The sequence below is a fragment of the Canis aureus genome, chromosome 22 (genome assembly GCF_053574225.1).
Source record: "Canis aureus isolate CA01 chromosome 22, VMU_Caureus_v.1.0, whole genome shotgun sequence".
Taxonomy (NCBI): Eukaryota; Metazoa; Chordata; class Mammalia; order Carnivora; family Canidae; genus Canis; species Canis aureus.
Genome location: NC_135632.1, coordinates 11578458 through 11605380, shown reverse-complemented (window position 1 = coordinate 11605380; position 26923 = coordinate 11578458). Strand labels below are relative to the sequence as shown.

Sequence of the window (26923 nt, the reverse complement as noted above, 5' to 3'; positions counted from 1 at the left end):
TGCTTACCACCAGGCCAAGGATCTTAAGTTGTTTTCACATTTCCAGAAACATCTATGATTTTGGAGAAAAGCCTAGGAATGTTTTTTTTATGGCCCTACTTATCATGGGGAGAGAACAGGCACAGTCAAGCTTATAGATAGTTTCTAAACTGGGTATAAGCTTAGAGATCACTGATTGGAAAGCTTTTGACCATTAATTTGAAGTCCAGGTGGTAAATGAGGGACATCTAGGAAATCTCTGCATCTCCTTAATCTCCAAATAAAGAATAACAAATTCATAACTCCCCCTAACATGATACAACTGTCCCATGTATAACGGGAAAACAAAAAACCTTCCTCCAAAGAGGAGGCAAGGTCCTTGAATGTTCCTTACTCTTCTCAGAACTTAAATACTATGATGTAAAATTAACAATACTTAAATACTGATATAAAGTCAATATAGCTTACGGTACATGATAAGGGACCAGAGAGAAAAAAAGATAGATTTGCTTAAAGTGATATATACACACACAAACATATTCATGACAAAACAAGGAGAAAATGCTCATGACAATTACAGTCTTCATGGCTGTAGCTGCTCATGTGGTCATAGCTGATATTTACAACTACCTTTTTTTTTAGTATGCACTTTACGTTCCCTTTGCCTTTATAATGCACCTCACTGGACATGGTTCTTTACCTGGTGGGATGAACCACAACTTCATTTCTTAAGGTCTGGGCCACTAGTTTGTCCTGCCTGGATTGGGTTGTTACGGCTTTCCACTAACGTTCATCACGTGGTATACTAATGCTAAGAATTACTTTAAGGGATCTCCTGTATGCCAAATATATTCTCCCTTACTTCCATTGTGGAACAGCAGTCTAATTTCCCTCTAGTAATCACGATCAATAACCCCAGCCAACACTGTAACTCCCTTCTCTGCCAGCTGCTTCAAAGGAATGAAGAGCCAAAGTGGCTGAGTGGCAGTCTTAACTTCTAGTTCAGTGGAATCATTGTTGTGTCCCTGGTGAAAGTATTTCTCATTCTGGAATTAAGGCTTCTAGGTTAGCAGAGCATAAAATCATTGGAACAGGAAGTAAAATTTTGCTAGTGAGTCACTAGAGATAATAGTGAGTGCTATTTCTCTCATTTCTGCTCCTTGATTCCTGGTTGGATCCTTGAATCCTGGCTATCAGACAAATAACACTATGTACTGGATGCTGACTCAGAGCTTACAGAGCCTCTAGAGAACCTTATCCCATTCCTGAAAAGTATGCCGCCTAATTGGCACTGTAACCGAGTCTTCAAAAGTCCATTCTTCCATTCTATCAAAACGGCCACTTCAGGATGGCAGGAACATGGTAACACCAGTGAATTACATGAGCAAAGGCCTACTGCTACACTTCCTTTCCTGTTAAGTGAGTTTCTGGATCAGAAGCAATGACACGCAGAATGCATGATCGTGAATGAGGCAATCTTTAAGTCTATGAATGGTAGTTTTGATGGAAGCATATGCATAGAGGTGTATTAATATCCAGAGTAAGTGTCATTGGTTGGTGATTTTTTACAGTTTATAACAATGATTTTTTAAATTGTTTTTGCCCTCCTTTTGGAAAAAAAAATTAATAAAAAAACCTTTCCATATGATCATAACTTGTATCCTTAAGAAAAAAGAGTAAATAGCTCATTAAAGTTAAATTGAAGCATTTTATGGGCTGAGTGCTCTCAAAACCTCTGTGACTTGAAGAAACCATTTTCCAAGAGTCAGAAAGAAGAAAAAGGTTACAATCAAAGCAAAGCAAACAGCAACAGCAACTTTGGCTAAGGAAGTCCACAGCCGATTTGCTGAGGGCTCTGTGACCCCAAACTCTTCCTCTCTTGTTTCCTCATCAGATATACTTATCTGGTCCCTCTCAGCAGCATGTCTCCCAAAGTTACTTCACTCTAAAGGCCCTGGGATGCCTTTGCCTTGTTGTAGGCTATTTGGCTCAGTTCATCCCTGCTGCTAAAAGGACAGGCCTTGAATCTAGGGGTGGTCCTGACACAGTTAATGACAGTAAGGTGCAGCTAGTATAAAATGAGCATTCTAGCTCTAGATAATGAGGTGCAGGAGAGTGTCAGAAGGCAGGGACCCATGTCAATCACTGGGAGGTTTTAGCATTAAATGCAAAAAAAAAAAAAAAAACAATATGTATTCTTGGACTTAGGGGTTTTTGTTCTCTGATAAGACTCTGAGCACACTTGATGTCTAGGTAAGACTGAGCTTTCACATGTACTTAGTTATATTTGTTATGTGCTCTAAGAAAGGGACTATAATGCAGGGATATTTTAATAGAAAAATTAAATTGTTGCTTTATCCATGTTAGAGTCAACATGAATCAAATTTTCAAGCTGTATTTCAAATACAGGCACTCTTCCTCTTGCATTTATTTTTTCACATATATTTTTTTTCTCATTATCCTGTTTAAGCACATTATTATTAACAGTCAACAATACATTGGAAGAGTCTTCCTCAGGAGCAGAAATTTTCCCACCTTTAATATATCCTTTAATTATGGCTATGCAAGATGTATCTAATGTAACATTATAGGGACTCCCATGCATATTTATTTTGCCCACTAGTTAGAAGAATTTACCAAAAAAGCATTTACTGGTTAGGAGAATTTATCGAAATAGCATTGGCTTGACTAATCACATCAACATGTAATAACCCTGAGCCTTTATTGAATTTTCCAGAGCAGACAAATTCCATTAGCTCTGTCAGAGTTCACTGGTTAGTACAGGTAGAAAGGTCAAGGAATGTTTGATGCTATAATTCATTTCTCCTATATCTGATATGCTTCAAACAACATATTCCCAATTGCACAATACAGGGTCAGAGCCTGGCAGCAACAGGTTGAAATGTATTGGTAAGCAACCAGAATGGAGAAAACAGCACATAAAAGGTAGGTGAGAAGAGAACAATTATCCAGTACCCTTTGTGAACCAAGTACTATGGTAGGTGATTCACATAGGTTTTCTACATAAGTTTTCCCAAAGAGTTCTTGACAAAGATATAATATCTCTACTCATTAATGACAAATGTGTCTCAGAAAGCTGAGTAAATAGGTCTTAAAATCTGGCCAAACCTAAAATGAAACCTGGAACTTTCTGACAAACAATCTGTATAATTTTTAGTGCAAAAAATAGTAAATAGGAAATAAAGCAATAAATATAGGGTCAGAAAACAGGTACGCTGATAGGAATTAAGAAGATGTATTAAAGATTAGCTAAAGCTTAAAATGACATAAGCAAGCTTTGTTTTGTGTTTTTTTGTTTTTTTGTTTTGTTTTTTTTTGTTTTTTTGTTTTTTTTTTTTTTTCAGTAGCCTTTCGAGTTTAAAGGTTAGTTGGAGGCATTCATAGGATCAGACCAATCAGTTAACAACCTGGAGGTCCACTAAGAGAAAATCGTGGTCCAGAAAACCTGAAAGGATACCTTTCACTTGATATCTAATAGAGAGGCAGTTTGTAATGACAAACTCTAGCTACTTCGAATTTAACAGAAGTTACTTAATAAAAGGAAGTCTGGTTACAGTTACTCAGGTAAAAACTACAGACAACCAAGAGATGGTGCATGTGTCCAAGATTTAGTTCTCAAGTAGTCAGGTGAACCTACGTGAGCTAAGAGCAGATGAAGAGGGAGAGAAAAAGGAAGGGAATAAGAGAAAGGAGAAAAGTGGGGAGAGAGAATAGGGGTCCACAGGAAGGCAGCTTTGAGAGTGAGAGGTATCAGACTGAGAGGAACCTGGCTACCAGTGGGTTCAGGACATAAGGAACAAGAAGAATATAAGATGACTTGAACTAGGTGTAAGAGATGCCCATTACAGAAATCAAAAAAGCAAGAAAATTATAGGAGGGGTTGGGCATAAATTTTATGCCATTTATCTGTATACTTAATTCATGGGAAAATTTGTTATTCCCCTTCTCCAAGATTCCCAAATCATTTATAGAGTTACTTTATAGTAACAAAATAGCATCATAAAATTCAGTTTTTGAAAACTCATGTTTTTCAAAGGCATCATATGATGCCATATGATGAAACCATATGACTTTCAAAGGCATCAGAAACCATTTGCAGTGCCTATTTAAAACGCTTGTTGAAAAAAAAGAAAAAGCTTGTTGGGATTTCATTTTCTTTATATTGTTAGTCATGTTCAGAACGAGAATAGTATAATGAACATACACTGAACTGAAACATTTTGTATAGAAATCTAGAGTTATTTCGCAATGAGAGTGCTTTAATAAAATAAAACAGTATGGACATTTTCAACAAGCTATGTACATTCAGTAGTAAAAGCACAACAATTAAAAAGGTACTATAGGAACCAAAATCAAGCAAGGTTTTTTTCTTTCTCTTTAAAGAGAAAGTTGAGGCATGATTGTTTATCGGAGACTAAAAAGTCAATTATCTCTGATCTTGAGATAAATAAAAATGTTAGTTCATAAGCTACTATTTCTGTAAAGAAAAATAAATGAAAAGTTATACTTTCAAAAAAGAATTCACTATTTTGTTTTAAAAATTCTATGAAAGTTTTTGCATCAAGTAAGGGAAAAATAAGGAACAAAAACTTAATACATTGGCCCAGGAGTGCTGTATTCTTTTTTACATGTATAAGATTTTATTTATTAGAGACAGAGAAAGAGAGAGAGAGGGGCAGAAACACAGGCAGAGGGAGAAGCAGGCTCCATGCAAGGATCCCAATGTGGGACTCTATTCTGGGTCTCCAGGATCAGGCCCTGGGCCGAAGGCAGCACTAAACCACTGAGCCACCCGGGCTGCCCAGTATTCTTTTAAATAGCATACAATTTATTTTTAAAATTATCCATAAAATAAAGGCGATCACTTTATTATGACATCCAAAGCTTATAACTCATAAAAAACTGTACCAAGATTGCCCTTGGTTGTAGTTAGTTAATGGAGGCAAAATTACCATTAGAAGATTGCATTTATTAAAAAAATTAAAAGGAACCTGAAAGGATGTATCCTGTCTATTAAGAAGAATTAGTATTAAAAAATTAAAGTAGTATGTCTTACTGTGGAAAAGAAAACACTGAAAAAAACACTAGCAGTGCACTAGGAACCTTTTGTTCTTTAATATTTTAAAAAATATATTCAATTTTTGTATGTTTAGGGAATTTTATACTTTATTTAGAAAGTTGTCCATTTCATACACATTTTTTTGAAAATATTTTGAAAATATTTCCTGTAATATGCTTCTAAGATTTTATTAACAGTCTATCATAGCCACGGCTACATCTTTTTTTTTTTAATTTTTTATTTATTTATGGCAATCACACAGAGAGAGAGAGAGAGAGAGAGAGGAAGAGACACAGGCAGAGGGAGAGGGAGAAGCAGGCTCCATGCACCGGGAGCCCGACGTGGGATTCGATCCTGGGTCTCCAGGATCGCGCCCTGGGCCAAAGGCAGGCGCCAAACTACTGCGCCACCCAGGGATCCCCCACGGCTACATCTTATTTCCCATTCATAACACTTGTATTTGCGATTTTTAAATTTTTTTCATATATTCTCATAGCATGTTTGCTGAGTAATTATATATTTTATGAACCTTTACCAAAACATGTTAATTTTATCCATTTCTTCTATTTTTCTTCATGTATGATGTTTAGTAATTTCCTTTTTCCTGTCTTTTTATTTGCTTTATCTGTTTATAAATTCTATCTGTTGCTATTTTCCTAGTTTCTAAATGGAAATTGTGCACGATTTATTTTCAGTCAAAGTTGCTGCAACTCTGACCCCAGTGCAAATAACAATCCTACATCTTTGGTATGTATTAAATGAATATTGGAGTAAAACTCACTCAGAAAGAAGAGAAGCCTCATGAGGGTTGACAAATGTGTTTTGATGACACATTTATAATTTTGATTTCAATTTCTTTGAGACTTTAGGCCAAATAGAAAACATCAGTAGAAAGACCGAAAGCACAAATCTAAGTATCTCACAATAAGTCATTTCTTCAACAGCTAAGGGATACCAAGGACCTCTTGAAATGTTCCCTGTGAACCCAGAAATATTTTTTAATAAGTGTGTGTGCCTTTTAATGATGTCTTGCCTTAAGAAATTCTTTCTAGTTTACAAAGCTTTTCTGAATACATGATTTTTCTTAACATTCAAAAAATAAAGTGACATAAGAGGGACACAGATTGCAATTTCCTTCATTCTTCCCTCCTTTCCTCCTTTTCTTCCTTCCTGTCATTTCAGGAAACTAAGTTTCAAAGAGGAATTTGTTCAATGCCACTTGACCAAAGGGAAGAACAATTTATTTTCTGAGCTCTCAACCATTCCTTATATTCTATAAACTAGTACATGGAAAAAATTTAATGGTAGATAAACAGTGTAACTGGAGTAATATACTACTTTCATATAATTCACCAGGAAAATCCATGATTCATAAAAACAAAACAGCATTATTTTCCTTATTATCTCTAATATTAGAATAATGCGATTACTTTATTAATATAACTAAAAGAAATGGCAAGATAAGTTTACAGGAATAATTGGTTTAAATGAAAGGTTTAAAAAATGTCTCAAAGAGGGATCCCTGGGTGGTGCAGTGGTTTAGTGTCTGCCTTTGGCCCAGGGCGCGATCCTGGAGACCCGGGATCGAATCCCATGTTGGGCTTACTGCATGGAGCCTGCTTCTCCCTCTGCCTATGTCTCTGCCTCTCTCTCTCTGTGTGTGACTATCATGAATAAATAAATTTTTAAAAAGTCTCAAAGAAATTGAAATCAAAATTATAAATGTGGGGATCCCTGGGTGGCGCAGCGGTTTGGCGCCTGCCTTTGGCCCAGGGCGCGATCCTGGAGTCCTGGGATCGAATCCCACGTCAGGCTCCCGGTGCATGGAGCCTGCTTCTCCCTCTGCCTGTGTCCCTGCCCCTCTCTCTCTCTCTCTGTGACTATCATAAATAAATAAAATCTTAAAAAAACAACAAAAAAAAACCAAAAAAACAAAAAAAAAACAAAATTATAAATGTGTCATCAAAACAAACACATAAATTATATAAATAACATAGCTCCATACCTACACATATATTTTTTTTAAATCATTACCCTTAGTTTTATTTAGGCATGTTGTAACTTTAATGGTTTTATTTTAAGCAATGAAAAATTATAACCAGGGATGTGCAATTAATATATAAATGCTGTGGTATTCCATAGTTTGCCACCATGTTACATCTGCTCAGCATGTCAAGTATAATTCCCAATTTGACCTTATTGGTTGGGGAACATTTTATTAAACTAAGATTAAAATTTAACTGGCATTGTATGTTCCAATTAAAATTGAGGTTCTAAGAGCTTTAATGGATGAAAAAGAAATTTCTTCCTTTCCATAAAAATCTATATCATCATCAGTTTCATACATATTAAAAGATGTTTATCTGAATAAAATGGACCTTCCATCTCTACCAGAATACATATCTCTAAATATTTCATGATTAATTTGTGATTTTGTCCCTCCCCACCCTACCATTCCCCCATTAAATAGTCATAGCAGTAAATCTTCAATATTCTAATAGGTATTCCACAAAAATTTAGAGCAATTTCAAGCCTGTGGCTATAAAGCAATAAAATGGATCCCTCTAGAGGACATTCTTATAATCATTCTTGTTTGAAAAAACATTTTTTTCTACATTCAGCTATGTAATATAAATGCAACCTATTTTTAAACATAAAATAACCCAGAGTGGCAGGTGTGACTGTATTATTAACTTCTTTGCCAATTTATAAACGATAACTATTTTTTAAAACTACTCAAGCGAGTTTTACATAACCTTCCAAACCAAAAAACTAAAGTCATGGAAATAAAACAACAAAATAAATGACAAGGGCTATTATAAATCAATTTAATAACTTAAATATAAATTTGGCTTTTCATTTAGCCATCATTTTATACAGGAAAAATCGGATGTCCAAGTAGTTAGAGTAACAAAGTACCCATTATTATGCACTGATGTTGCTTACTGCTGTTATTTTAAGAAAATGGTTCACAAAACAAGTCACATGGATTTGCAATACCCACCCATCTCTTTCTCATATGCCAGATTCCTTTAACTTTGAAGAAATTCGAGGGACCTGTAATTTCCCCATGCACAATGCATTTTCAGTTTTGTATATACATTTTATTTTACTCTATTATAATAATAGAGTTGAAGGATAATTATTCTATGACAGAACAAATTATGTCTAAATCATTTCAGATTGAATATAAATGAGGCATGTAAATAGAGCAAGAGTGGAATTAGCCAGTAAGTCTCTGGGTCTGTGAAGGCCTCAGTAAAATTAACTCTTTTAAATAGGAAAGATTAAATGGATTTTGCTCTAATTTTCTTAAACAGATTTAGAGACTAAAGGAGCTCAAAAAGGATCTCTAGGATTATATGATCCAGATTTTTGCACCTTGACCAAATGTGGGGAAAAATACCCCACACATATCAAGCCCATTTTTAAAGATTTCTATGAAAGGGTTTAATACACTACAGACCTATTTCACTAGTAGCAAGATACACAAATTTATAGAAGAAAGGTTTGGAATTAGAGAAATCAACTTTCTAAGCATAATAAACTAGCCTATCCAAAAGTACCTAATAAAACATCCACTTCCTCCTTTTTTCCTTTAAAGATTTATTTATTATTTATTTATTTATTTATTTATTTATTTATTTATTTATTTATTTATGAGAGAGAGAGAGAGAGAGAGGCAGAGACACAGGAGGAGGGAGAAGCAGGCTCCATGCTGAGAGCCCGACGTGGGACTCGATCCTGGGACTCCAGGATTGCGCCCCGGGCCAAAGGCAGGCACTAAACCGCTGAGCCACCCAGGGATCCCCCATTTCCTCCTTTTTCAAAAAAAATATAATCAATGTTTAACCTTCTCAATCTTATTGCAATTTTTATCACTTGAGAGGCATCAAATCAGAGCTGTGAGGCTCAGAAAGGACCTCAAGATCTTCCTTCAATTCAGGACAGTATGATCTCATGATAAGTATATGAATCTATAAGAAACCAGAAAGACTAGCACAAAGGTCACACAGATTTTAAGTGACCCAAGAAAGGCTCTCAGTCTATCCAGTTCTTTTAAAAAAGAACTATAAAATATTCCACAAGTACTCCATAATCAGTTACATGAGTATCTGATTAATTAATTTATTTATTGATTCGTTTAAATGACTCAGAGTTGCACTGCCCAAAATAAATGAGATTATTTTTGAGAATCAAAGTACGGCATTAAAGCACCAACTCTTATTAATGGACATATGTAGATATTCTATTTCTTCTGTGACATACAACCTTATCTATGAAGTAAAGATATGCATTTATTTCAGTTTAAGTAAAGGTGTAAATAGAGAATTTATATTAGCTTATATAGTTCTGGGAAAAGTAGAAACCGTATAAACAATAGGAAGGACTGACCTGACCCAGAAAGAGGGTCCAACTGTGTCTTATAAAATGTTAGGTCAGCCAAAAACTTCAGGATACAAACTGCCTGTACTGATTTATATTTTCAGTCTCTTGGGAGCTGTAGCCCCTAGGTGAATTTACCAATTAAGATGAGATGGTAATGAAACGGAGTGAAGAAAATAGTAAGACTAGGTTGAGCTATCAGGTGTATAGGACATGATGGATTTGGGGGTAGAAAGGGATGGAAAAGGGACATCTGAGTGGTCTGCCTTTGGCTCAGGTCTGCCTTTGGCTCAGGTCGTGATCCTGGGGTCCTGAGATCGAGTCCAGCATCACAATCCAGGAAGCCTGCTGCTTCTTCTGCCTATGTCTCTGCCTCTCTTTCTATGTCTTTCATGAATAAATTAATTCCAGAAAGAAGGGAAGGGAAGGGAAGGGAAGGGAAGGGAAGGGAAGGGAAGGGAAGGGAAGGGAAGGGAAGGGAAGAAAAGAAGAAAAGAAAAGAAAGGAAAGGAAAGGAAAGGAAAGGAAAGGAAAGGAAAGGAAAGGAAAGGAAAGGAAAGGAAAGGAAAGGAAAGGAAAGGAAAGGAAAGGGAAGGGAAGGGAAGGAAAGGGAAAAGAAAGAGAGAGGGGGAAGGAGACAGGCAGGGAAGGATGGAGGAAGGGATGGATGGAGGAGTGTAGAAATGAGCCCAAAAAAATTGAAGGGACCATGTCTTGATATTATACATAAACCAGTCATCCTCCCTTTGTCAGGGAATACTTGATTACAAACTGAGTAGCTAGACAAATCTGTCATACTTCCTCTATATGTTTATGCAATTGGCCGCATGATACAATGTTCGACTCCTCCAGATCCTTAATGAGTTCTGTGAGATAAGATCAAACTTATTTGTTAAGTTATTAAAATGCTTTTCACAAAATAAACCACCCTTAACCTCCTAAGTTCGTAGCCCCAGCATTTTGAACACTATCTGGTTTGTAACAGGCACTCAATGGATATTTGTAGAATTAATAAAGTTGATGCTAATGATTTTGCAATTCAGCAAAAGGAATTTGCGTTTATTTACAATAGGAAGACTTTAGCAGCAGCAGAAGATGGAATATTTGGTGAAAAGGGATGAGAAACTTTAAGACAAAAGGTGCAGCCATTGTAAAATGCAATTTGAAGAACTGGCAGATGTACTTAAGAAGTGTGTGATTGGCAGGGGTGCCTGGGTGGTGCGGTCTGTTGAGCCTCTGAGTCTTGGTTTAGGCTCAGGTCATGATCTCGGGGTCTTGAGATCAAGCCCCACATTGGGCTCCATGCGCAGTGTGGAGTCTGCTTGAGATTCTCTCTCCCTCTCCCTCTGCTCCTCCCACTCATGCTCTCTCTAAAATAAATCTTTAATGAAAAAGAATTATGAGATTGCCAACTATCTTTGCTTCCTGTATAGTATCTTATATTTATATATTCTGTGTTATTGAACCACTGAATGATCTCATCATAGACCCACAATATGTAGATATTTAACTGGTGATGTTGGTTAACAATCTGGCATTTGGTACCATTCTGACAGTATTATGAAGAAAACTAGCTTAATATAAATATGCTATTATTATCATATTTAAATAATCCTATGATGTCTTTTTCATTAACTCTCTATCCCCCTTACAGAATTATCCCATGTCTCTTGTCAGGGTAAAATCTTTTTCCTATTAGGCAATAATCACATAATACATCATTATCAGCATATTACACTACTGTGTTTCATAAAGAATGCTGATAATCACTTAGACTTTTTAATTTTCTTTCATCCCAAATTTCTGATTACGTAGTATACAGTCAGTAAAATGTTTAGTATCAAGTGGGGATCTTCAAAGATAAAAGTTATGGGCCTGAGTGGCTCAGTCGGTTAAGTATCTCCCTTTGGCTCAGGTCATGATCCCAGGATTCTGGGATCAAGACCCACATCAAGTTCCCTGATTAAGTGAGAAGCCTGCTTCTCCCTCTCTGCCCTGCTCTTGCACTCTCTCTCAAATAGATAAAATCTTTTTAAAAGAGATAAAAGCTATGATATAGACCAATAAACAATCATTTACTACGGCCTGAATGTGCACACAACCCCCAGAAACTGAGGCTGTGCCGTGACAACAAAAATGATGATACCAGTCTCATATTACAATGTATAAATTGCATTTATGGAGAGCCTGTTAAATTTTTTGATGAATCAAAATTTAAAATCAAGATTCTGAAAAAGGAATGGATTTTTTTCCTTCCTTCAGCTCAATGAACTTACTAAAGTATTTTAAAGCTGGTTTTACTTCAATCCAACCTATTTTTCACGAGGACTGCAGATGTATAAACAATGCATACTTATTTGTAGAATGGTAATGAGCATAGCAGAATATCTCACCCCAAAATATGCTACTTTGGCATAAGGGTTACTCTGAGCTGGAAGCAACTGACAAGAAGAAGATACAAGAAAAGCTCTCTGCCCTCTCCTTCTCTGCCTAAGATATTTGTAATGGTGTCTCCCCTACCCCTCTCCACCAGGAAGGACAAAAGTGAATCACCAGTGATAAGTCTAGACCCTCTGCAACCCAGAGATGGCACCAGAGGATTTCACATAATAAATTTTCATCAATTAGCCTTTGTCTACCATTAATTTCCCCATATATTTGCTTTCCCACCATTTGCCACCCCAGAACCTTTAAGTTTTTCCTTCATTATGCCACTTTTCTAAAAATTGGTTGTTCTTTTGTTAAAATGTTATATAAGCCTAAGTTCTAACCACTACTTTGAGTTACTCATTACTCAGCACTTCCATGTATATGCAGGACACACATGTTAATAAATCTCTGGGGTTTTTGTTTTGTTTTGTTTTGCTTTTGGGTTTTTTTCATCACTATGTCTTTTGTCATTCTAATTTATAGGGCTCCGGCCAGAGAACCTGAGATGGGTAGAGGAAAAGGTTTTTTCTTTCCCAACAGTACAGCAGTTTGATTATAAAGCTATCTATGCAAAGGAGTACACTTACTTTCTGCCTTTTCTCCTCATGCTGGCTTCTCCAGCTGAGGTATGTGCACTCACAAAGTTTTGTGTTTTTATCCACAATAATGTGGGATTTCTCAATATTTGGTGCTTCATCCTATAACCTATTTTTACTAAGAGCTCCTCTCTTTTGGTAGAAATATTTCTATGGCAATGAGGACACCTGATGGAAATATACTTCTGAAATTTATACTATGCAAGAAATATTTTTCTTAAATTCTTAAGCTAACCTCCACACATAAATACACACACACACACATACACATATGCACAGAGGCATACACATAAACATATACTCACAAAAATATAAATTTACATTTTACCTTCTCATTGCTGAATATCTAACACTGACTGAGCAAAGACAAGATAAATTCTAGTGTTGATGCATTAATAACTTCAGATTAAATATCTAAATTCATTATTCTTAAAAATGTTTTTAATTTTCTTTCTCTAAAATCTAATTGTATAATACTAATACTTTTGAGTATTCTTTTAGCTATTTGCAATATAAAAAAGAGCTGTATTTTTGAAAGAAAAGAAAATGTTGCAGACGAATAGGCATTGAAAATATCTTGATAGGGCAGCCCCAGTGGCGCAGTGGTTTGGCGCCGCCTACAGCCTGGGGTGTGATCCTGGAGACCCGGGATCGAGTCCCACATCGGGTTCCCTGCATGGAGCCTGCTTCTCCCTCTGCCTGTGTCTCTGCCTCTCTCTCTCTGTGTCTGTGAATAAATAAATAAAATCTTAAAAAAAAAAAAAGAAAATATCTTGATAAATGAATAATGTAGGTTAAGGTTGTTACATTTATCACTTCCTGTTTATAAATCCTATGTTAATGAAAACATGTTCACAAATATACAATAAAACCTATACCCGTACCATCACTTATCTTGTGTAAAAAGGTGACACATTTATTTCATTTCATTTTGTTTTATGGGTTTGCCCTTTCTGGCCTTACTTTTTTAAATTAGAAAACTTTATTTCAAAATTAAATTTGCATTACTCACATGAGGTTCAATTTGGAACTTCTGTGTGGATAATAATAACATTAAGACATGTATGCTGGTGGACTAGCCATGTAATTTGTTACTCTGGTTTATTAGGAGTTTTGCCTTCTCTCACTTAGTCCAGCTTCATTGGAACCAACTGCACATTCCTAAACCACCAGTCAAGGCTGAAAGAATTTTCACCATGGAAAACGGCACCCCTTTGAGAAAGCCTAAACAGCATGTGAATATATTAAATCAGCTATCCACACCTTAATTCCTTTGGTATTTGTAACACAAGTATTGTATTATTATAGAGCATAAAACATTCTGAGACCCAAAATACATAGATTTGTTCCTGACTCTACTACCATGTAATTTCAAGACAATAATTTCCTCTATCGATCTCACCATCTTTGAAATGAAAGTAAACGTGTTATCTTCTAAGGGTATTCTGAACTTTAACCAATAAAGCAGGCTCAGGCTGGAGCTGCTCATGACACTCTTTGGCTTTGTTATCATTAATATTGTGCAGAGTACTAACCAAAATATAAAACACAGTTTAATTTCACATTATTTTTTTCACATCTAGAAACTTGTAAGGCCTTTAACTACAGTATAACTCCATGGAAGCATGTTCTTATTTTATTTGTGACACAAACATAAATTCTAATATAGATAACAAATATAGATAATATAGATAACAAATTGTTCCTGCACAATTTATGGTGACAACCAAAAATAAATTAACATTTAAAATACTTTGCACAACTTATATATAGAAGTTGGCTGTTTTAAAAATACGTCTGGTGTTTATATTAAAGCTGTTAAATTACTCAGAAAATATGGACTCTAATCTACCCAAACTCTCTAAGATGGTATAACTACTTCAACTTTTTTCTAGTTTTACTGATATATTATTGACGTACAACATTCTTTGAATTTAAGGTACAAAATGTGATGATTGGACACATGTATGTATCGCTAAATGTTTACCAGAATAAGCTTAGTTAATACACCTTTCATTTCACATAAGTACCATTTTGTTGTTGTTTTATTGTTATGGTGAGAATCTTAAAGCTCTATTCTCACAGCAGTCTTCAAGTGTACAAATGTATTAATTACAATATTACAGCCATTAGGTTGTAATTTAGAGCCTGAGAACTTATACTTTACATCTGAAAGTTTGCACCCTTTGACCAAGATCTTATTTTCCTGGCCCTTCAGCAACCACCATTCTACTCTGTTTCTAGAAGTTTGATGTTTTTAGATTGCACATGTAAGTGAGATCATATAGTATTTGTCTTTCTGTCTAACTTATTTCACATAGCATATTACCTTCAAGGTCCATCTATGTTGTTGCAAACGGCAAGACTTCCTTCTTTTTTATTAGTGAATATATATAAGTATATTAGTATATATTATTAGCATATATATTGCATATATGCACATACTATGTGTATATTATACATATACTGTTTTGTGAGCAGTTATATGTATAGCTACCTTGAGGTAGCAATGGCATTCCTTGCTGCCTTGATAGAAATGATATTACTTCTTCAGTGTTAAAACCAGCACACTTTTTTAGGCTTCACTATGGTTCACTAAGTAATCATTACCAAAATTAAAATACAACTCCTGGAGCATGAAGTTTTCATAATAAAGAAGAATCTGGTAGGACAGTTACCTCTCACATGTGTCTCACATATGTGCTGGGAACTCATTTTCTTCTTGAGTATCAAGGACTTATCCCACCATATGCTTGTCTATCTGCGAGTACATTTTGACAACGTATGTGTTAATATAATTTGATACCCATCAGTGCTATTTAATACAATAAATTATGACAATTGCTTCTGTTGCTTTCTTTCTGAAGCTAATGTTTATTTGTAATTTTGTTTTGTTTTCAAATTTTCTGGGCAATAGTACGAATCTTGTTGAAGGACTAAAATTTTGGATCCTTCTCTATGTTTAACAACTAAATTCAGCAATTACATGCAAGAAAGCAATATTTTTTACTTATTCTTTGAAAAAAGGCAACTAATTTGGCTGACTATCCAGAACACTGCTTTGTTTGAAAATTATGAGCTGGCTTCAATAGTGTCATGATGTTATTTGACAAACTTTCAATACAGTGACCAAGAAATAGAAGTAGATGGACTACAGGTCCAATTTCATATATATATATATAATTTTTGTTGACACTTTTTTTGACTGCTTGCGTGAAAGCATTATGTCAGATTTACTGGCCGTGGCCACCCAATGAATTCTGTACCAAAAATGTAATAAATATGTATTTGTAATGTTGGAGTTGTAGCATTTATGTTATGACATCTCTATTTATATTTATGATTTAGTAAACCATGAACCATCGACCCATTTTGGTTATTCAGGGTATCAAAGACCATTATAGCAAAAACCAAAAATTCAAATGTAGAATGTGAAGAAACTAACATACTTAAAAATGGATCTTCTCTTTTTTAGCTACAATGAAGTGCCACAGTCCTTTAGCAGGTACATATTCCAAGGCTATAAATGAGGATTGGTTTACATAGCATGAGGTCTTCAGAGAAAGTAAAGAATCATCTTTTTCCAACTGAGAAACTGCCTAGCAACTCCTGTTATGAGAAGCACATTGCTAGGGGTTGGATGCCCCCATAAGGATGGAGGTCAGCATACAGGACATTTATAAGGGATCTTAGGATCAATTCCTATGGAAGAGGAAAGAGAATGGAGGCCAGACAGCACAGAGGGAGAAGTCATGCTCTGCTGCAGTTTCAGTGGATGCCTAGTCAGCCCTACAACAATTTCTGAAACATCTATGACCCTGTGACTTGTGAGCTGCCACACAGCACAAAGGATGTGCATGAACACTTGCTGAGAGGCTTGTCCAAGCCTTGGCCTGGCTTCGACCCATGTGGGCCCATGGCCCTGTGCCGATTCTTTGCATGAGAAAATGCAATGCTGACAAGTTACAGGATGCCCACTGTCCCCACTCACATTGCCAGACCATTTTCAATAATTTCCCAATTATTCTCCGTCTGCAATTTCCATCTCTAAGCAGGCCCTTAGTCACTTTCTTTGTTACCCCTTTTTCACTTCTCTCAGCCCCTTTGTGTTCTCTCTGTTTTCTCTTTCCCAATCTCAGTTCCCTCTGTCTTAGTTGTTCTAGAGCCTCTCCTTGGGCAGTTTGAATAAAATCTGTCCTGCCTCCTTTAACACGTGTCTGCTGCTGTCTCTCTTTGACATCCTTCATAACCATTTCCAGTTGGCACAAGAAGACCAGGGCTTCTTACAATCCCTCTTCTTGGCCATTGGATAGGAGCTGTCCCCGGCATCAGATGTGGTCTTAAGTGAGGCAGTTTTCTTCAACCACGGCAACAATCTGAGCAGTCATGTGAATGAGTACTTTGGTCCTGACAACTCTTGCAAGAATTTTGCTTTCTACATTTCAATGTATGCCAGCAGCTCCTCATATATTCCTGATTCATCATTCGCCAGCTTTGTTTTTATTTTACTACTTCAAAAAATAAAGTTATTTCTCCATCAAATGGAATAAAGAAACCATTTCCATAAAGTGATTTTATATTGATATGAGTTGTTTACATAAGCTGTAAAGCATCTTGAAATTCAGGTGACCTAAATATACTCTTGAAAATAGCCAATGAATTCACTGACTTCTCTAAATTTCTCCTAAACCTCAAGCCTATTAAAAACAAAAAAAAAACAAAAAACAAAAACCACACGCACACAAAAACCTAAAGCAAAAAATAACAACAAAAACATTCTTCCTCCCCCTGATGTTGCACACTTCCAAATGTAAATGGATGCTAAGCCATATGTTATACAGTCTTTGTCATAAGTGTTTGGAGTTTTGTTCACAAAGCATTTTGTAAAATCTATGGCAGTTTCATCAACCTCACACAGCTGTAGTCTTTGCTTCAGGTAATGCAATTAATGCCTGTATCACTTTGCATATATAAAGAACATCAGATTTGTAAGTAATTCGCCATACAAAGAAAAACACAAGTGATATCCACACAGAGAGATATGTTTTATTTTATAACAATAGCATCTCATTAGCTCCTAAGTTCAAATGAATCCAAAATTCAGACAGTAGCATCCTTCCCATAAGGAAGCAGATACTAAAAGAGGCAGTAAATGTAGGTGCACAAACACTGAAATAGGATTCAGAAAATCTAATTTTCAGTCCCAATTTCACCACCAACCTATTTCCATGACCTTGAGAAAGCAACTTCTTTATTTTGAATGCATTTCTAGATCTGTCCCACTTACATTATAAGTTGTTATAATATACAATTGTAAATGTTTGTAAACATGTTTTGAAAAGGACTGTTGCAAAAACTGGTAGTATGCTGCAGGAGTAATTACAAGCAATACTAAAAGCTATTGTTGTTGTTGTTGTTTTTTTTTTCCCCAATACTTGCTCTGATCCAAGGGCTTTGCATATTATCTTATTTAATCCTTACACAAACCCTGTGGGAGAGGTACACTGATCTTCACTTGACAAATGTGGAAACTGAGTTTGAGAGAACCTCTGCAACTTGTCCAGGATTGTTTCCCTCTACCTCCAAAGCCCATCGATTTATCCTAATACACAGGGCCTCAGAGAGTCAGTAGGGAGAAGGAATGGAGGGCTGGGGGGTGAATGATGTACCAATGTCATGGAGGATATGGGAGGATCATCCCAGGACAGGTGAGCTAAGACTCTGCCTTTGAAGGAGGAGATAGGAAGAATCTAGAAAATGCTGATGTGTTTGTAGGTGAGGTAGGTGTCAGGAAGAGAAGGGAATAACAACCAGGTGGCCTCTACTTTCTGCCTGTAATATAAAGGTAGCTCTTCTCCTGAGGTGGAGGTTGTGATAAGGTTGTGATAAGGTCTGATGACATTAGCAGTGAAGCCAAGGTTAAAAACAGAAGATAGAAACTAGACTAGAAACACCCTGAGAACTTTACAGGCTATTTTGAGGATCATGAATTTCTCATATTCCCAGTCTCATAAAAGCATGTGATTTTTCTTGAGCATGTATAGCACCTGGGTATAGATGGTCAGAAGGCAAGAGCCTTGATTGACTCAGAGTTGGGTTTGACCTTGAGGGCGACACAGATGGGGAGAAAAGACAGAGGAATGAATGGCAATCAGTATCCTAGCTGTCTTTGTCATCTTCCCGTTTGTTCATAATGGATTATCCTTTTTAATCCTTTTTTCCCCGTACTGACCTATGCTATTTAATAGATCAACTCTTTTTTCTCTTTCCTGGTTCAACATAACTGGAGACAGAAATTATTCATTCCACTGCTTTGAGATTTGGCTCCTAGGATCTCCATACAAGTGGTCTCTCTGTGCTCTGACCAGCAGAGAGGGATAATGTGAGGCCACAGTCACCCAGGTGGTCTCAGGATAGGGGCCAGAAACAGAAACAAAGCTCAAGCCCCACCCCCCTCTGTTGTGCAGATGTTCTCATGTTAAAAACAGTATTGTAATAACATGCTTTCAGATTCTGAAGTGCAATGTGCAAACAGCTGTGACCTTGTATCACTGTACTGCACTCTGTTCCACTAGCTTTATACAGTGACAATTCAGATTTTTTAAAAAAGAAATAAATAAAAGCAGTTTGGCCTCAAGCACCAGTTTAGATGTGGTTCTGATGCTAGGCAAAGCTTGATGTATTTATTTTACATGCAAAAGTTTTTCTAAAAAAATGGCTTGGGACGCCACATGCAGATATGAACCCCCCATTCCACCCCTCCCATGTGGATTCCCTAACACTGCCTCCCCTTTGTGCTTTGACTCCTGCTTGGGACTCATGATTCTTCTAATTGCTGCAGGAGAACTGTGAGGTCTTCACACTAGAGACAAAGTTACGTAGAAATAGTTTGTGCATCTTCCTAAAAAACAGCTGTGTTATGTATCTCTTTTTGCTTGTGTTTAGTGCAGTCTTTCAAAGGATGGGAAGAACAAACACAAAATACAGATAAACGTATAAAGCACAGACTCTCCCAACCCTCACCTGCATATGCTTTTTCTATTATCTTGCTTCTTTTTTCATTCCTCATAATGTTTATCATACCAGATTTACTATGTATGAACTTGCCTTTGTTCTCTCTGTCTCTCTCTCTTTCCTCTCCTCTCCTGCCCCTCCTTCCTTCTCTCCCTCCCTTCCTCCACCACCTCAGTGTGTAAGCCCATGAGGGAAGAAGCTTTGTTTCAAACCTATATCACAGACAACTAGAGTATCTCCAGCCACAGAGTGAGCACTTTTAATAAATACTTGAATGAATGAGTAAACAAATTACTAACAGGTCATAAAAATTATCAATAACCCAATGAAATCTAGGATTTAGAGTTAAAAAAGAAAACCAACCTATCAGTGGTTTAGAGATTGGAGAAGACAAGTTGAGATAGCGCTATTTTTCTGTCTCACCAATGAATTGAAATGATTCCAGGGACTGGATTCTGAGGTCAGCATGGCATGAATGTTAATCCCAGCAGTCATCAGCAGGGGGTGCTATAGCCATATGTCCATAAATGTAACTCAGAGCTTTTTCAGAATCTTCCCACGACCTGTCTGGAAACCGTTTTCTACTCCAAACACAGGAAGAAATCCTCATGGGCCAGAAAGAGAAAACCTTACCTACATCTGTAATTGCTATCAGTGTCTTTAGTGGGGAAAGTTGTTGCGAGGTTCAGGGCTGCTGCTGTTGCTGCATTATCTTGTTTAAAAAAAAAAAAAAAAAAAACAGATTTAGAATAAGAGCAGCAAAGTTGATGTTTTCTCTGTTAAACCATTAATGCTAATGTTTAGCTTCATTTTATACTATTCATAGTGCAAATCACTTGAATGTCTAGTGCATAAGGGCAATATAATTTTCCACATTCATTTTAAGGTAATGTAAGCTGTAGCTTATATTAGCATCTTGGAATTCATCAACTTTAACCCCACACACTTCAAATACAAGAACGATTTCTGTGATATCTTTACCTTTTAATGTAATTGGATACTACATAGCATGTTGGCTTAAAGCATAAATTATTGTCATCTGAACAGCTAGGGTTTAATTATCATTTCTGTCGTTTATTATTTCAGGCAAGGTACTTAAGCTGGTGCTTCTATATCTTTAGTGGACTTCAGAAGCCCTGGGGAGATCGGTCACAACACAAAAGCCCAGACCCTCCTCTATTTCAAGAAGCCTAGGCCCCATATACTTTAATAGCTATCTAGGTGATTCTGATACACACCAAAGTTTGGGAGCTATTGACTTAAGCAATAAGACTAGAGTTCTTCATCCATAAAATAAAGATGCTAATAGCACCTGCTGTTGTCACGATGGTTAAATGACTTAATCTGTCTGAACCCAGTGCCTTATGTGGTAAATACTCAATAAATGTTAGCTAGAATTAGTTCCCAAGGTTTTTTTGTAAAGTCTGTCTATGCTGGTATGGAAATTCACCCCATTGAACTTTGATTTAATTGAGGTTGCATGCCCTTCCCCGCTACTATCCAAGCGACAAAATATTCCTTTAAATTCGGCCAGCTAAAAGTTAAATGGAGAAGGATGGAAAACAGTGAGATTTATTAATAGAAGTTTTAGGGACAATTGGGTTTTCTGTGTTTTATGTAAAAATAAATGTTTAACAACAGAAGGCTTTTCATTTTTGTTTTTTAATCCAGCTCTTTGAAACTGTCATAATAATAAAGTCTTTACAGTCATATGTTCCTTAGGAGACTACTTTAAAATTACTTAACTATAAAGAATGAAAAAAAGTTTACACATACTATATAGCTCATAATGCAGAAAATGTAAGGTTGCACTCTTACTAAAATCGATGTTTTCTTGCAGACTGAATATTTTATTAAAAGTGTCTTTTCGTAGATCCATCTTGTTTTATGAACATAAATTGGTGTTGAATTAAGATTTTTACAAGATGGATACTCAAATGGGAAATGTTTCAAATCACAAGAGATGTAAAGTTTCATTTAGTCTCTGCCCCTTCCTGCTAATTCTAAGCCTTTTTCTTTTAATTCTAAGCCTTGACTCATCTAAAATCTATCATTATAGTAAGACAGAGATTATAAGTTTCAAAGAGAAAAATGTCACAAAGCCACCACACAAGACAGGAGAAATCACAGTTATTCTACAGTAGTAAATGCAAGTCTTTCTTGACCCAATCCTTTAGGTTTCTTTCCGGAAGCATGCAGAATAATTATATGAACCATTCTCAGATTTGGGACTTGATGGCTTGGTATTAAAAACAAACAAACAAAGTGTACACGACCCACAAACATATGTTACCCTATTAGCATCATTGAGATTTAGATTAAATTTCAAGTTTTAAATGTAGATAGACATTTTGGACTTTTTAGCTTTACTGACTGCATCGGGCTGGACTCAGATTTTCTTTGTTTAACTGATTAAATGACGACAACAACAAAAAGTGTATATTTCTATCACACTAACCAGTATTATCCTAAAAGTCTGTTTTCTATTGTCATGTAGAAGTCATTATATTCAGAAGATGTACATTTACTCTCAGATGCTCTTGGCCAGCCTCATGGCTTTAACTCTACTAAAGTATCTCAACTATTTTTTTGTGTGTGTATATTTCACACAAACACATACACACAAGCGCACATCTGTGTGGACCTTTCTATACCTGTGCATGAATCACTTCAAACAAAAATAGCATATTTACTTCTACAGTACAATTGTTGACCACTTGCCTTGACACTAGGATAGGTTCAAAAATCTCATAATCATACTTGCTGTTGCCCACTCCCTCACATATATTTTGTCTACCAGTCCTGGTACTACTTTTGGATAGTTCTTCTTTTAATTTTTTTTTAAATTTATTTATGATAGTCACACAGAGAGAGAGAGAGAGAGAGAGAGAGGCAGAGACATAGGCAGAGGGAGAAGCAGGCTCCATGCACCGGAAGCCCGACGTGGGATTCGATCCCAGGTCTCCAGGATCACGCCCTGGGCCAAAGGCAGGCGCTAAACCACTGCGCCACCCAGGGATCCCAGTTCTTCTTTTATATTACTAGTATCATTACCTTAAAGCTAATCAGCCTTATGTCTCATAGAATATTGTATAACATTGCCAATTTGTATAGATTAATTTTATAATTATTTTACAAATTTATGCTCCAAGGTTACAGATTCATTTTCCTAGAACAATACCATGGCATGCTTATAAAATTTCAGGATTTCCTTGGTGCCTCTAGAGTAACTCTAAAACTTCCGACAGAGGGTTGTCTGAAATTTGGCCAGTGTTCCTCTCCAAAATTTTGTCAGTTTTCTCTCAGTTTTTCATTTTACTTCAAGCATGTAATAAACATCTTAAAATCATGTTCATAAGTATTTTTTGTAACAGTTTGAAATATAAACCTAGACAATGCAACAGGCACTATTACTAGCATCATCATTTATAGGCAAAAAAACTTAAGCTGAGCAAGGATAGTGACCTCCCAAAGGCCTTTCAGGTCTTTGGATCCTCAGACTCTAGACAAATGTCATCAATAAATACCTATCATTGAAGAGGGTGAAGATAGCACCAGGGTCACATACGACCATTGTCACAGGTAGGACAGATGATTAGCATTAAGCAAAAGATTCATTACAAGTGATTAGGTAAATGATAATAGCTGTATTAATCTGTGTGGGCTGTCATAACAAAATACCACAAACTAGGTAGCTTAAACACAGAAATTTATTTCCTCACAGTTCTGGAGGCTAGAAGTCCAAGATCAAGTTACCATCAGAGTTGATTTCTGGTTGGGCCTCTGTTCTTGGCTTGTAGACAGCCTCTCCTCTTGGCGATTTCACACATGGCCTCTTTTTCTGTGAAACCACAGAGAGAAGTGGAACTCCAGTTCTTCCATTTTCTTATAAGGACACCAGCCTTATCAGATTAGGGCCCCATTCTTACGACCTCATTTAACCTTGATTGCCTCCCAAGGTCCCTATCTCTATATAGAGTCACACTGGGAGAATTCAACATGTGAATTCTGGCGAGACGCAATTCAGTCCATAATATCTAATGCTTCAACAGTGTTTCCCCTTGCGAAGCATTTTTCTAACTCTTTTGAATATATTAATACTTGCTATCTTCACAATAACTCTATGAGGTCAATACTATTATATGCAGTTTACGTAGAAACAAACTGAGGTACAATGGGCCATAAGTAACTTGCTTACAATCGCACAGGAGTCAAATCTAAGCAGACTTTTCTTCATATGTGCAATTAGTTCCTATGTTATATAGCATCATGAATCAAAGCAGAGCCTTAGAGTGGCTGACATGAATACTACCACATTATCAAACTCACCAGTAGCATTTCAGGGACACATGAATTACTGGCATCTCATCAACTAGGGTTTAAATATTAGCTCTGTCATTTATCATTTTAGGCAAGGTACTGAAGCTGGTGGTTCTAAAACTTTGGTGGCATACATGTGTATGTATGTGCGTGCGTATGATTAAACCACAATGTATTTATAATATATGAAGCATTGGACCCCAAGTCAAAACTCCAGGCTAATGAACAGGTGACCCAGATGTGTTAACTTCCTTTAGATTATAAATATCAAGAACTAAATCAACAGCCTTGGAGAGAAAGAGAAAATGTGCGCTATTAAAAGGAATGTTCAGGGATGCTTGGGTGGTTCAGCAGTTGAGCATCTGCCTTTAGCTCAGAACATGATCCCGGGGTCCCGGGATTGAGTCCTGCATCGGGCTCCCTGCATGGAGCCTGCTTTTCCCTCTGCCTATGTTTCTGCCTCTCTCTCTCTCCCCGTGTCTTTCATGAATAAATAAAATCTTTTTTAAAAAGTGGGGGGGGGGGGATGTTCAGAAAAAAAGAAAAAAGAACACTCCTGAAAATTAAAATTTTGACTGCAGAGATTTCAGAAAATCAATCACTGTTTTGGAAATAAAATAGAGAAGGCATTCCTGAAAATAACAAAAAGTATAATAGACATATAATGGAAAAGATAAGAAAATCAGAAAGCAGCCCATCTGGTCTAATGTTTGAATAATATGCATTCCAGAAAGAAAGAGATTATAAACAATTGAGAGAAGTAAAACATCAAATAAACAAGCAAGCAAAAAAATATTGAGAGACATAATTTTTCATGGTGCAAAGATCTGTTAATGTCCACATAATGGATGAAGTGAGATAACTACATGTTTGTAATTTCAGAACACTTTGGATAGGGTGATTCTAGTACCTTCCAAAGGGTTAGAGAAAAAAGTTAAGAAAGACTAAACAAAAAAAAAGCAGGAATCAGAATACATCATATTTCTGAAATGCAACATGAAAGCTAGAAGCAATGGACCAATACCTTCAACATTATGAAGGATAAGAATTCCCCCATGTAGAAATCTAGGCCTACCTAAACACCAATCCAGTGCAAGTGCAGAATAAGGGGATTTTCAGCATTCATTTTTCTCAGGATGCCTCTGAAGAATAGGTTCCAGGGATCCCTGGGTGGCGCAGCGGTTTAGCGCCTGCCTTTGGCCCAGGGCGCGATCCTGGAGACCCAGGATCGAATCCCACGTCAGGCTCCCGGTGCATGGAGCCTGCTTCTCCCTCTGTCTGTGTCTCTGCCTCTCTCTCTCTCTGTGACTATCATAAATAATTAAAAAAAAAAAAAAAGGAACTAGACTGCCTAGAAAAAAATAAATAAATAGATAAATAAAAGATTAGGTTCCACCTAAAATGGCAGAGTAAACTAAGAAAGAGGAGACACATAACAAACAGGAGATCCAACATCAGAAACATGTTGGATTAAAAAAAAAAGAAAAAGAAACATGTTGGATTGATATGCCCAGGCAAATACTGAAAGGAGCTCCCAAGGTAGCATAAAAGGCAACAAGCCCAAACTGGAGCACAACAGAGGATATCGAAAGATACCACCAAAAAAGATAAAATTTATGTAATACATGATCTGTCTAGATCCCGAAAGAGCAATACTAGATAACTGGTAAAATAAATCTGCATTAGTGAGAAATACTTAGAAAAATAAACAAACGGGGATCCCTGGGTGGCTCAGTGGTTTGGCACCTGCCTTTGGCCCAGGGTGTGATACTGGAATCCCAGGATCGAGTCCTATGTCGGGCTCCCAGCATGGAGCCCGCTTCTCCCTCTGCTATGTCTCTGCCTCTCTCTCTCTCTCTCTATCATGAATAAATAAATAAAATCTTAAAAAAAAAAGAAAAAGAAACACACAACAAACATGGCCATTAGTAATTCCAGGAACACCATAAAGTTATGAAAAAAAACCAGCATATTTATGGTCATAAAATGTGAACAGTTAATACTGATGCAACCAAAAGTACCACATAACTCTATCAAGAGAAACTGCTACTATTTGGTGGAAAGTGATGGAAGCAAGAGAACCCAAAGACAGCACCTGCACTAGAGAGCCAACAGATGGGACTACACAGAAGTAGTTAGTTGTGGGGGGAAATGCCAGAGCTGGCTGAAACAGCTGCAAGTGGATACTTCAAGAGGGGGAAAAAGGAAGGACTGCTGTGTGTTGAAACAAGTTCTATACAATACTTTGACTCGGACGATGGGCATGTATAATTTGGACAAAAACTAAAACTAACATAGATAAAAAGAAAGAAAAATACTGAACACTATTGATTTTAAGATCATCCATAACCCTACCACTAAAAGAAGCTCCATTTCCTTTTTATATAAATCATATTTATGTAAAGCAGATTACACTGGATCCATTGTACAGAGAGATTCATAACCTGACTTTTTTTTAAGGTTTTTATTTATTTGACAAAGAGAAAGGGCGCAAGAGAGCACAAGCAGGGGGCAGAGGTAGAGGGAGAATCAGGCTCTCCTCTAAGCAGAGAGTTGGATAAAGGGCTTGACTCCAGGACCTTGAGATCATGACCAGAGCAGAAAGCAGATGCTTAACCGACTGAGCCACTTAGAAGCCCCCTGAGTTTTATTTTCATTGACTTTGTAATTTGACCAATTCCTCAGATACTAAGTATTCATCTAGAGCATGGTTTTAATGACAACCTAATATTCACAGTGATATAGTATATACAATTGTTATTTCAAATATGCCATACGAACAATTATACTGATTTAAAATACCTGTGCTACCTAATTGATTCAGTTCTCAGTGAACAGGAACAATTCATTATTAGTGTCAAAAAATTAATGTTCTTGAATGATTTTTTAAAAGGAGAAACAAGAATCTCCAGTAATGCCTAATCTCTCTATAGCTATGGAGAGAAGCAGGTTCCTCCCCTCAAGACTCTTTACAACTATAAGCTTTAAATATTTTCAGAAGCACTTTCAATAGGAAAAAAAGTTTATAATATTGGAATACTTCTGAGATCCAATAACTAATAGGATTAAACCAGTGCATATCTAAGGTTTAAATTCTGATGTATTTAACATTGAGAAT

At 36.5% G+C, this 26923-nt stretch overlaps 1 protein-coding gene across 50 annotated transcripts in view; it reads right to left on the bottom strand.

Annotated features, from left to right (window-relative positions):
- Positions 1–26923, bottom strand: part of LOC144293759 (uncharacterized) — a 472204-nt gene that overhangs the window by 222761 nt on the left and 222520 nt on the right. For 44 of the 50 annotated variants that reach the window (XM_077864835.1, XM_077864823.1, XM_077864834.1 and 41 more), the window contains 2 exons: positions 23242–23326; positions 20119–20197 (listed from right to left, as the gene is read on the bottom strand). The exons of 1 other annotated variant lie outside the window; for it this stretch is intronic. In XM_077864835.1, coding sequence (XP_077720961.1) covers positions 20119–20197; positions 23242–23326 — 164 coding nt within the window. Of the gene's footprint in view, positions 1–15149; positions 15233–20118; positions 20198–23207; positions 23327–26923 lie in introns of all 50 variants that reach the window. 5 more of the 50 variants (XR_013361003.1, XR_013361004.1, XM_077864839.1 and 2 more) reach the window with 3 other exon arrangements.